Source organism: Agrilus planipennis, unplaced genomic scaffold (genome assembly GCF_000699045.2).
Source record: "Agrilus planipennis isolate EAB-ADULT unplaced genomic scaffold, Apla_2.0 scaffold194, whole genome shotgun sequence".
Classification (NCBI taxonomy): Eukaryota; Metazoa; Arthropoda; class Insecta; order Coleoptera; family Buprestidae; genus Agrilus; species Agrilus planipennis.
In genome coordinates, this window is record NW_020438909.1 from 391,413 (window position 1) to 404,520 (window position 13,108).

The following is a 13,108-nucleotide window of genomic DNA, read 5'->3' on the forward strand; positions in this document are numbered from 1 at the left end:
TCTTTATTCTAATTAACTACAGAAAATACGAAATTTTAAAATATGTCTCGGCGAAACCAATTACTGTAAAAATTTTGTTCATAAAAGGAAAACTATCGGAAATTTAATCATTTATTTAAAACAGACATTCGAGAATTGCCAAAAGTAGAGTTTCAATGTACCAGCTGTTTATTTTATAGAGAGAACATCACTTTGCAAACACACAGTGTACGACATAACTTCTGCCTCTGTGTTGTGCAGAAAGTGATAGTGTCAGAATATTTTCAGTTCTAGTTACGTTGTAAGACTGCTAACAAGTTTTTCTTGCGCTAGTCCCGCGCTCTAACTGCTATTAGCGGAAAATACTTTTGGAAGTTGGTCTCAGCTCGCTCTGCAATAATTCCAGTCACATCTCCTTAGACCTGACTTCGTACTAGGAACGATTTTCCTCGTTAAACCATTATTAAAATAAATTGGGAATGTAACCTGATTTTGTCAGTAAAGTATCAACTTTCAGGGTTAATTTTACGGGAAAACTTTCTTATTGTTTTATCGATTTTAGCTCCGGCCACTTTAATTTCTGTTCCTTCACGCTCGTTGAATGTAATGAATTGACGGAAAGATTAAACTTTGCACCCACAGCATGGAAGTATTTTGGAAATTCGAATGCTATAAATATTTTCCGTTAACACACGTAGAAAAACGAATTGACAAACTCTAAATTATGTAATTAGTTGTACAGAATAATGTTCAACGTTTTAAACACATTTCTATTTTTACCACAGGATCCCCTAAAATTGATCTGTAGAAAATTACAAGGCGCCACTGATATCTAACGCAATACATTGTTTCCAAGAGGGTTATAAATCCTGTCTTATGTCATTCTTGCATCCTTTCTAAATCAACCGCCCTGAAATCCACGGCGTTATTGATTTTTGCTCTGGAACGATTTATAGCTGGTTTTGAAAAAAGGTCAATAAAAATGCTCATCTTGTCTTTACCGACAGTTCACTACCCAAAATACTTTTGCAATAAATTAAGCTTCAACAAATGATAATTACGTAATCTAAAAAAGATAATCATGCGCTCAATTGTTTTTAAAATTATTTAGAATGGTGCTGATATTGGCTTCAATGAAATCGATTGTTTCCAGTGTACTTCATTTTAAATAATTCTATTGTAGATGATAGCTTATACTCCACCGAAATTCAATATCTGCTCTAGAGCACCCTCGTGTTCTTTCTAGATATTTATACTTTTTATCTATTACGTATCTCGACTGAGTATTAAAAGACTTCCGATTTCATAAAGATGACGGAGTAGATTTTTAAATTTTCTTTCTCAAAGGAATTGCTTTTTTATTTCTTTTGAAATAATGCAGTTGCTTGCTTAGATATTAAATTGCTTCTAGAAAATGCTTATAATGGAGCTTGGAATACGTTACAATCGCGTAACGATGAAGCAAATATTTGACGTACAGTTAACTTTGCAGTTCGTAATTAATTTCGTCGTATATGTATGCAGAGTCTTGAATATTTGAATTAAAATCCTTAACAAAAATTTAAATTATGCGTAATTTGAAAGCATATTAAAACATACCTTCACTATTGTACATGATAATGATTATGTTTCTTTTGAAGTCGTCGGCAACTTTAAAATTCTTCTTCTGAAGTAAACTTATTTGCAGTTAAAATTAAAACTAAAGTTGTACCTTTTGTATTAATGATGATTTATTGTGTGAGGTAAATATACAAAAGATGAGCTATATTACAAGGTGAAATTACATTAAATACTACGGCGACATACAACACTAATGCTTATTTACAATTGATGGTTTAATTGGTTTCATGTAGGGAAAGTTTTTCACACTTTACATGTCTTTCAGCACCACTAAGAATCACTTATATTTACAATACAGTCTGTAGAAGCGATTCATTGCTTCATTCTCGCGTTGACTTTACCCTAAATAGGGAAATGGCGGGTAGGGTGCTGGGAAGAAGCCAGGAAATGCTGCCGTGGGTTGAACAGGCACAGATGCTGTCATATAAGTCGTGACCATCGTTGGTACAATCTTTGTTGAAAATATTGTCGTGTATGCCGTTTTCGCACCGAAAGTCAACTTCAGGACCTTACTGTCAGTTTGCGTCAGTACGGTATTTTGAACTATTGGAGACGATGTTACTGTAAATTGGGGTTGTTGCTGTTGTGGGAATAGTGGGTTGACAGGCGCGATTGTAGGTAAAGCGGGAACCACCGGGGCAGCTATAGTGCTTGTTCCTAGTTCGTAGTCGGTTCTTGTTACAGTTCCAAGAACCTTTGAAACGGTCGTCAGGATGGTACTCTGGCCATTGAAGATAGGAATTACATGGGATTCATAAACCGTTTCCAGTTTAATGACAGGTTTCGAAGTGGTTATTATTTGTCCCTGGGGAACCGCTGCGGCAGGATTCAGGAACCTAAGCAGAGCTAGCTGCTGAAGTTGATCAGGATTTAGAGCTGGATTCGGTGTTGGTACCAAGTTTACTTCAGGTTTGGGTGTTGCAGACTTCAATTTTTTAGCACGAAGATGAGCTTCCATCAGTTTAGCTTTATCTATATCGGACAGACTAAAATCGGATCCCACATTGGCAAGGTCCAAGTCACCTTGGAAAGACTTTCTCAGACTGTTTTCGCTTTCTTCATCACCGAACGCAATATCGAGATTCAATTCTGATCCAGCTTCATCCAAATGACTGTTAAATTCGTTAAGGGTTCTGCTTGGATTGAAGTGGTAGGCTTCCATTGGGGGTAGTGTTTTTGTGGCGGTCACAATTCTCGTTATCAAATACGTTTGAATGAGCGTGTATGTGGATGTTTGATTCCCTTCACGAACTGCTGGCAAAATGTGAGTTTTTAGCATCGTCTGCGTGGTGCTAAAGGTTTCTGTTTTAGTTTCTAATGGAGGAGTTTCCATATCAGATGCCACATAGAGTGGCGGCAAAGTCGCTATGCTGGAATCCAAGAAATTTCCGTCCTTGTCATTATAACTCGTAGTTGCAAGGATGTTTTCTGTAAGAGGTTCTGTAGCTGTTAGCGATGGAGCTTCTGTTGGCGTAGGTTCCAATAGTTTCTCAAAAGTAGACGTCACGGTAATATAACGTGTATTTTTGAGACCACCAGCCTGAAAAGATTAATTATTCGGTCAAATGATGCTGTTAGAGGTTTTTAACAATCCATACAATATAAAAATGTTGGAATCTAGTTAAAATGGTTTGAATGAACTCCAGAGTGCATCACAACGCAAATAATTTCAAAATGGATGAATATGAATTTTGTTTTAATAAAAGCTTTTGGTTTGTTGGTTTTGCGGCTAAACACATTTTTAGGAATTATTTTTTGATGATGAAATTTATGTAAATAAATCACAAACCAATTTACTATTTATATTTCATTGCTTTCGATAAAATCAAAGGTAATGAAAATTGTTTATTCATCAAATATTGATTAAATGGCCAAAAGTATTCGCTGCTTCATACCGTTATTATCAAAGAGATTTACTAACTAGCACAAAAAGGTTTGTAGTTCAGTATAACCATTTTTCAGTAAAATGCAAAGCGTATATGTATACTACTACCTACAAATACTAAGCTCTCAAAGTTCATTTGTCCTTTGTAGGATTTTCAAAAAGCTAAATAATTTAATGTACGCTAATTAATGGAAAATATATAGGTTCGTAAAATAGAAACTTCCACAACTACTTTGGACTTTTGGGGCCAAATATAATAAATACTTTAAAACGAAACGAATATTTTTGAAAAATAGAAGATGCCTAGGTAGGTAGGTACCTATAGGTACATCTTTTACTTTATTTAGTTATTATGTTAGTACTAAATGTGGTTGTTAAAATAATTTATCTTCTGGACAGTTTCACCGTGACCGATGGAGATTTATTTGCGAGCCAAACGTTTGGCTATTCGTGGTTAAAAGCATCTTCGTATTAATATCCACGCTTCGTGAGTTAAATTTTGAGAAAAAAGAATCTAAATGTGTTGTACGTATATCGAAAAACGGTGCGTATACATTCTTCAAAGTCATCTCGTTTTTTAGTGCTCGTATGCGTACATATAAGAAGCAACTTCATCGAGTGAAAAGCTTTTTATCTTTATTACTGCTTATCTCCTTTGTTTTTAGAGCAACGTCGGATCCACTTTTATTAGGGAACATTAAATTTTTACGGCTTTATATTTCCCCCTAAAAATTTTAAGTGAAGATGCTAAGTCAGGAACAAAGTTGTTATAATGTTTGGTAGGTAGGAAGCCGCAGTAAACTCTTTGATGCGTGGTGTAAAGTTTTCTTGGATTTCAGACTTCCAAGAGTTCAGGTCTGACGGGTTATGAAAGGGAACAAAGGAAATAATAAAGGAAGGGATATATAATGTCTGGCTAAATGAACTTATAGTCTTCCTCAACCAACCGCACTAATGTAAAGAAATAGGCTTTATTAGGAGCAGATGCCCCTAATCTATGACAGTGTCTGAATTAAGCTCAGTAACTACATACAGTAAAAGCAAAAAAATATAATTTTCTCCTTTCACAATTTCGTCCTACGGTTTATTTCTTTGAAATAAAGCACAAACACATAAAAGTTTCGTAATTTTTACGTGTTTGCGTTTTGTTTCATCACGGGAGTCACAAGAATTAAAAGCTTCGTCGATCCATGATTTATTTAATTTTTTTCTGCCCTTTTAAGAAGACAGCGAATGCATTTGGTACAAATAAAAGCATTATGAAAATGACAATCTACTGCGTACTACAACAAAGACTACAATTGCTATTTGTAAATAAAGTTATTAACTTCAGCTAACGGTAAAAGCGTAAAAAGCGAAAGAAAAAAACAATTTCAAGCACATAAATGTTGACGAATAGAAGTAGAGGAATAATTTATTAAATAATAAATAAAATAACGTCGTTAATTATTAAGTAGGCTGTAGAATTATTATTTTCTTTTAGTTTGGTCATTTCTTCTGTTTGCTTTTGAGCTTCTATCTGTTATCTATAAAAGTTACCGCTGTTTCATAGTTAAGTTTAAGAAGAAAAGTATCGTGAAATTGCTGCTAAAACTGACAAACCTTAACACAAAAGTTGAGGTACATCGTACCTGAATTAATATTCCATTACCAATTGGTATTTTGAAATTATTCGTTTCATGAAAGCCGTTTGATCGTTTCAAAATTTTTGCTCTTAAACTGAAATATTGTTACCATGGAGGCGACACATAGAATAAGGAAGTATCGCGTCTACTTATTTCGACTCTAGTTCCTATGCAAAGAACGATAAAGCGGATGTAACAGGTACTCACTTGAAAAATGTATGGCGATTTTATTGTAGCTATTTCATAGTAAGTGTCCTTAAAATCTGGCGGAGTAGAAATCTCGACTTTTATGGTTTCGACAGGCAATGGGCTGTCGATCTTGTTTTCTGTTGAATTTTCATCATCAATGATGGAAGCGACGGATTCTGACCCTTCCAAACTGTCCACTTCGTCCGCCTTGCCACTCGGATTCACATCGTTAGCATTAACGTTCGGATCTTGTGGAGATTTTTCGGTAGTTGAACCATTAGTCTGGGTGTCGTCGTTTTGTTTTCTAATTGTCACTCTTGGTTTAGCTGTTGTTTTGTATTGCCAACGACCTGGAGCTCTATTCAGTTTAAATTTGTAAACGCTAGACGGAGGAGATCCTGACTGAGGTTCAACAGATGATGGTTGGATTTTAGGTTTGAAACCGCGTCTGGAGAAACCACTGCTTGTGGTCTCTGTTGTGGGCGTCGTCGTTGAAATCCTGGAAGGTTTGTTCTTCCTCGATTGATATTTCCTACCACCAGAAGATGCTGTAGTTGAAGGTGTGTGCGTGGTTTGTTCGCTGTGTACAGATACAGTAGCATGTTGTTGGTTTCGCGCTCGGCGATTTTTTTTACTACGTTTGCTGTTGTTATTGTTGTTGTTGTTGTTGTTGTTGTTACTTTTGTGGCCTGTTGTTCTGTGTAGATTGTGTAGCTTGTATTATTTACAAGTGGATTTGTGTGGTAATGAACTGAACTAAAAGTGAATCGATGACGTATTTAAGTTTAAAAAAGATTGCATAAAATTTACATTTTTAGTTTTGTTTAAAAATTCAAAGATACGTGTATGTGAAACTTTGAAGATGTTTATGCAGTTCATTTATCATCGTCAACTTTTAGTTCAGCTCGGAAAGTAATTTCAAATGCTTTGAACTAGGTACCTACAGCTTCCACCAGTTACTTACTTTGTGCCTTTTGGCGCGGGAGTAGTTCTAGGTTTCGTTTTTTTGCCTTTCGGAGGTTGCGGTGTTACAGTTTCTTTTGGCTCGGCGTCTTTTTCTTTGGGGCGATTCTTGAAACGGGATTTCGTGGAACTTGCCGGCGTCTTTCTCGTCTGTCTAATTGAATTCTGTCCGTTGAATAATCCCTCTACGGGCAGAGCAGTTTCGACACTAACCACTGGGGTTGGTTCTAATTGCTGTTGTTTGTTTCCCTTCCCTAGACTGGCTGCAGCGGTCTTAAGAATCTTTAGGGTAGGGGATGGGTTGATTTTCCCTTTCGGCTGTTTTCCATTGACAACCGACGATGAACTTTGTAACACCTGGGCATATTTTCCGGATATGTACGTGCCAATTACACTCGTTTCATGTACAGTTGTTACACCGTCTTTTACTACAGTTCCTCCCAATTTTGTTACTAAACCTGTTGGACGAATTGACGCACTAGTTTTTTTCGGTTGGCTGGCCTGTTTTGTTTTGGCTTCTCCAGATGGCCGATGTTTTAATTGAAATTTACTGCTGGGCTTCAAATTTATTACCTTGGTTAACAGAAACAACGTTAAGTGTCGATTAGGAAAACTATTACAAATTATACTTAGGGTGTGAGTACAAAAATAAAAAATATTTTTTTAAAGGCATTGTTAGTAGAAAAAGCATTAGTGCATTACTTATAAATAGAATAATGGTTTTCGATGATTCAATGCTGCATTCGCTGACAGAAAAATTTCGAAAAAGAAAAAAAACACCTGGATTACGCCCTTTCGATTTAACATTACTTTAAACTGCATCGCCTTATTATTTTGCTTACGCAATGGCAATTTCTTACCGTACATTGCTACATTCTTCTATTTTCAATGTTGCAACACTCCATAGGCAATACAGTCAATTTTTTTTTCTAGGGATAAGACATTGGACGCTCCTATGCTATAAAGTACAATCTGCGAATACAGAACTAATTGGAAACTACAAAGTTGGTATCCAATATTTCAAATATTTTTGTTTCTAAAGCATCGATCGAATTGATTTTCACTTTTGCTTTCTTTTTCGATAGAATGAATAAATATTTCAATTGATAAGGGAAAATCTAAAGGTAATATTACCATAAAATTTTATGCATGTTCCTACGTAAAAGTGCAACAAGTCTTGGAAGATATTGATATTTTAAAATTATTGGAATGAAACAATTAAAATCAACCAGCTTCATCATAACCACGTCCTAGTTTCAGGACGTTGATCAGAAACATATTCTTATTTAGATGCAGTTGACCTAAAGATAATTATTCTCGAAGGAATAGTGTTTTACGAAGGTAATCTGAAAAGATTAGACAATTGTATTGCGAAAACCAATTCGGACATCCAAGTTTAAGAGCGTGGATTAAAAGTAAAAGACGGGAACCAACTTTGTTACGCTCGAATGATATGACCTTTGGGAAAAGGATGCCGTATACGTATTCCGTTACAACTCTTCCACAAACCTTGTAAGTTTCTTCAACAAATTCAGACGGTTGTCTTGAAAGAAAGTCGTATTCGGGTTCTCCGATGTTGTTCTGGAGAATAACCGCTGGCTCATCGTCATCATCATCATCATCATTATCATCATCTTCATTTTCTTTCTCGTTGTCTGAAGAAGTTTCGCTTTCGTCGCCAATTACAGGGGTTGCAACCACATGGCTGGTAGGACCCTGTATTTCTACTTTACTCGAAACTATTAAAGGCGTAGTGGTGGCTGCTCCAACCACTTCGACTTTAGTAATAACGCTTTTCTTTTCGGGCGGACTTGTAGTAACAGCGTTAACAATATTGACTGCACTTACAACACTCGACGACGCTTTGTGAACAACGTTCACCTTACTTTTTGGTTCGCTCTTGCTGTGAGCAGGTGCGTTCGATTTCGCATCGACTACAGTCGATTTCTTTTTATTGAATTCGGATGACTTCTTTTCCTCTTTTTCTTCTGTTTTACTCGGTGTTATTACGGGTGATGATTCCGGTGGGGTCGATGCGATGGGCTTTGTCTCTATGACGGTGTTTACGTTCGGTTCCGAAGGTTTGCTCTTTTCGCTTGCTGTAAAACATCGTAAAATTTTATGGACGCTCTATTCCCGAAAAAAGGGAAAATAATGTTTTTTGATTCGGTTCATTTAGAAGAAAGTGATCTTCACATATATCTTTCTTCCAATTACCTAGACGTTAGTCCTTAATTAAAACTAATTCCTTGCAAAGCCATTTAACTGAAATTACTGCTGATAATAAAAAAATGATCGACACCAATTCAATGGTAGGTACCCTTAATTATTATTCTTAGTTTCTTTTTGGTATAAAGGTCTTAATATTTTTTTACAAAAAAACATGAAAACAAATTTTATGCAAAATATTTATGAAGTTAGAAATTTGAAAACAATTGGATTATATAGCCAACTCGTAATATATCTTATCAAATATGCTGGCTATAATTTCTACGCCAGGACTGTATATAACTTATCTTATGAGCATATATAGCAATAAAATTAAAACCATACCTGCGGAATCAGCGCTTTGAGGAGAAAATACCATAACCGTGTTGCCGATCGTTGTTGTGAAGTCCAAAAATCCATAAACAGTTTGCGTAACTAAATTCTGATCAGCGGCTACTAAACCGGGAATAACTGTAACAACAAGAAGAAGAGGGACATTTAGATTATCTGTTTTGCTAAACGTAACACTATTAAGACAATATGAGACTATTCGCCTTCAAACAGAGAGTAGACACGAGACTCTATTTCAAGGTTTAGAAAGCTTCAGGTGGTTTAATTCACATTTCCTTCAAATGTTTTTATACTTCCTAAATAGTAATTAAGGTTTGAGATTATAATAATTTGTTTCGTTTATACAACCAAGCACATACAAATCCAATATGTAAGTTAATATTAAATGAAAGTGGTGCTTGGAAACCACAACACGATCTTACATCAAATACACAAAATCTAGACTGCATGGAGGTTATCTTTGTAGAATGGGTTCAACTAGTGTGCACTTGATATGCAAATAAGAAGCAAGTGGAAGCAATTATGTAGTGCTAAGCGTGGTTCAAGACTTGGGTGTGTTGCAAAGGGCACACCACCGTTGCCGATGGTTGACATTGCCGCCTACATACCACTCCTCTGCCGTCACGCGAAAGTTCACGTGGCGCGTGCAGCACGCTGTTTCGTGTCGGCTGCGTGACAAATGAGATGCAGCTCGGTCGTCTGCGAGCAAGAATAATGGCTTTAATAAACGTGAGAACAATGGGCGGTTGCTCCCACTCCACACCGCCAACCCCCTTCGAACCATATCATACATACAGTGCACACGATACTGTTGCGAGCAGACATACACAGATGTAATATCGTAAATAAGTTTCCGACGCGACACAGGCAGCGTCGCGACGTCGGTGTAATAAGCTCCGTTTATGACTTTATATGGATATCCGAAAGCGACGCCGTTCAACAGTGTGCGATGCGCTCTGAAAGATTGAAAAGATCTGATAAACAACCACACTCTGTCGCTAATTGAAATTGAGCCGTCGTCGTTGATGCTGACATCGAAATGTAATTAAAAATCTGTTTCACAATAATACCTGTTAATTACTGGGAATGACGCTTTTAATTTCTACAAACGTTTCGATGTATTGACGGTGGAGGTATTCTTTTTATGTCTGGAAATATACTAGATAGATATGACGATGCTAGAAAGATTGCAGTAGTAAGTTAGAAAGCTTTGGTGGTCAGGCGCCGCAGAGGAGTAAACTAGAAAGTTGTGGAGATCAAGAGCCGCGGCAAGTAAACAAGAAAGCTATGGAGAAGAGGGGTTGCAGAAGAGTAAGCTAGAAAGCTGTGGTGATTAGGAGCTACAGAGGAGTAAGCTAGAAAACTGGGAAGGTCTGGAGCCGCGACAAATAAGCCAGAAAGCTGTGGTGTTTAGGAACTGCAGAGTAAGCTAGAAAGCTGTGTAGACCAGGAGCCGCAACAAGTAAGCTACGAAGCAATGGAGATTAGGGTCTGCAGAAAAGTAAGCTAGAAAACCGTGGAGATAATGAGACGCGGCAATTAAGCTAAAAAGCTGTGGAGCTCAGGGGCTGTAGAGGAGCACGCTAGAAAGCCGTGGAGGTCATGAGCCGCGGAAGTCGGAAAGCTGTGGTGTTTAGGAGCTGCAGACGAGTAAGCTAAAAAGCTGTGGAGGCCAGGAGCCGCGGCAAGTAAGCTAGGAAGCTATGGAGGTTAGGAGCCGCGGAAGCCAGAAAGCTGTGGTGTTTAGGAGCTGCAGACGAGTAAGCTAAAAAGCTGTGGAGGCCAAGAGCTGTAACAAGTAAGCTAAGAAGCTACGGAAGTTACCGCCTGCAGAAGAGTAAGCTAGAAAGCTGTGGAGTCCAGGAGCCACAGCAAGTAAGCTAGGAAGCTATAGAAGTTACAGTCTGCAGAAGTGTAAGCTAGAAAGCTGTGGAGGTCAGGAGCCGCGGTAAATAAGCTGAAATGTAGAAAAGTAAACTAGAAAGTTATGGAGATTAGGAGCCTCTGTAAGTAAGCTAGAAAGCTGTGGAGGTCTGGGGTTGCAAAGGAGTATGCTAGAGAAAGCTGTGGAGATCAAGCGTCACAGCAAGTAAGCTAGAATGCTGTGGTGGTGAGGAAACTTCTATGTAAAATGCAGACATTTTGTTTCACTGATGATGATGGTTTGTCTTGTAATTCATATACGTAATGCTGATTATATCTATATAAGGAAGCCGCAGGTTAGTGTAATGAAATAATATTCCTCAATTAAAACTTTAAGGCTTTATATAGTATGTTCTTCAACAGTTGGAAAGGTAAGTCCTTGTTAAGGATAAGCTCGTCAGTTGAGATACATCCTATGTATGAAAATATTATCGGTGGAACTGCTTCCAAAGGAAACACGTATATTTGTTGGGCTGCCCGATGTATTTTACTAGTAGCCATTGGAAGTACTCTCTAGGGAAATTAATACGGCAAATACCTACTGTTTTTATAAAATGAGTAAAAAGTTCTGGTCCTCTATTTGTAATGTGTGATATTTGTGTGCTGTCTCAAGTCCAATTTCAGTAATAACTTGCCTTTTGATTTCGGAGGTGTTCCTCTTGAGACTGTATATCTCAGAAACAACATATTTAGAGTTTCCCTCAAGAAATTGTCAGTTTGAATTAAAGTAAATTTTAATGTAGTTCTTAGGCTTTAACAGCCGCCGTATATCTATGCGGTGTTTTCTTCTGTAATTTTTGGTCGTCGTCCGTGGAATTTTACTTTTCCAAACGTTTCGCCGTTCTTTGCTGACGGCATCCTCAGTGGTGACTGGGCAGGTGCTGAGTCGTAACTGATGTCATCACCTCAGCACCTGTCCAGTCACCACTGAAGATGCCGTCAGCAAAGAACGGCGAAACGTTTGGAAGAGTACAACTCCACGGACCACGGCCAAAAAGCCCGGAAGAAAACACCGCATCAAAGTAAATTTTGTTTGTCAAAATATTTCATTTTTTTTCGTTAGGTACTGAAGAAAGCTCTGAAATTAATCATAATGTGACTTCTCTTCTTCTATTCAAAATATTTCTGCTATTCCTATGCTACCTATTTGTATTCCTTTGTAATTGTACTGTAATCGTAACAAGCAATTGACTTTCGATTAATTGCATGCATTGTGATAAAATTGGTTTAGTTATTTACCAAATGTCTACTGTAATTTATGGGAAACATGTTAAGCTATTTTACCATAATAACGGTTTACAGCGAGCGCACTGATACCACATTGGCCAGCCATTTATTATAACGGAATTATTGAGATCCTGCAATACAGCACTTTTCGTAAAACCATGAGACATTATTATTTTCCACATCACTCAATAAATATATTCAGTCGATGCGTGCGTATGCAATTAAGCCTATAAATATTTATTGGTGCTATTGTTTCATTAAGTTTCGCGGTCGTTACGATGGAAATCATGTTCAAATCGGTTTTCGATAATGAGGTTATCAAGCATTTTGTTTCGTTTTTGTAATCAGCCGCAGTGCAAACGTGTTGTTGCTCCCGATGCGATTCGATGTCGAAATCGAACCCTGTGCTATCATTAAAACATCCTCTGGTAAAATTTAGTTTTTACAACACAACGCTTTTACCTATATAGCTACGCTGTTTTAAAATTTAACAGATAAAGTCATCAGGAAAGCTATCAATCGATTCGGTAGAATGTTAAAATTGCGTATCTACAAGGCTGGTGGTATTAATCAATAAAAACCATCCTAAAACTCGCTAATATTTGCTATCAAATAGTTTTTCGATTTCGAGTGATCAGAAATGTTTATCTTCATTAACTCAAGTAGATTATGGTTTTATGTTAATATTTTTATTAACTATTACTAAAAGTACCCCAGTAGAAAATAAAAAGGGTAGATCGGATCCGGCATCCCAGCTACCCTACTAGAGTATCAATACGTAAATCTGTCTAAGGCCTTAAAAAGGCAAGTCCGAAAAAGGGTACGTTATATGACCCATATCAGGGTACCCTGTATGATTCTGACCAAGTCAACCTACATGAAACAAATGAGGATAACTTGTATGTTCCTGACTACACCGAGCATATCAGAATATCCTGTATGGTCTTGACCTGATTGATCAAGATTAAAATAAGATTTAAGTAATTACAACTAATTATTTGTAATTAAATATTTTTTGTTTATTAATTTTTAGAATATAAAATTTTGAACTTACACACTCAAACTATGTAAGAATTTAAGATTATTAAGATTATATTAGTTAAAGTCCATTTCGTCGAGAAATTAAAGTCCAATCATA

The 13,108-nt window shown here is 36.9% G+C and overlaps 1 protein-coding gene across 3 annotated transcripts in view; it reads right to left on the reverse strand.

Annotated features, from left to right (window-relative positions):
* Window positions 1–1,687: 1,687 nt before the first annotated feature.
* LOC108741643 (mucin-17) overlaps window positions 1,688–13,108 on the reverse strand; it is a 90,891-nt gene continuing 79,470 nt past the window's right edge. Inside the window, exons 4-8 of one of the 3 annotated variants that reach the window (XM_025973447.1) lie at window positions 8,815–8,940; window positions 7,771–8,360; window positions 6,263–6,834; window positions 5,317–5,878; window positions 1,688–3,139 (exon numbers count right to left, since the gene is read on the reverse strand). In XM_025973447.1, coding sequence (XP_025829232.1) covers window positions 1,937–3,139; window positions 5,317–5,878; window positions 6,263–6,834; window positions 7,771–8,360; window positions 8,815–8,940 — 3,053 coding nt within the window. In that variant the 3' untranslated portion in view covers window positions 1,688–1,936. Of the gene's footprint in view, window positions 3,140–5,316; window positions 5,996–6,262; window positions 6,835–7,770; window positions 8,361–8,814; window positions 8,941–13,108 lie in introns of all 3 variants that reach the window. The other 2 variants (XM_025973446.1, XM_025973448.1) reach the window with 2 other exon arrangements.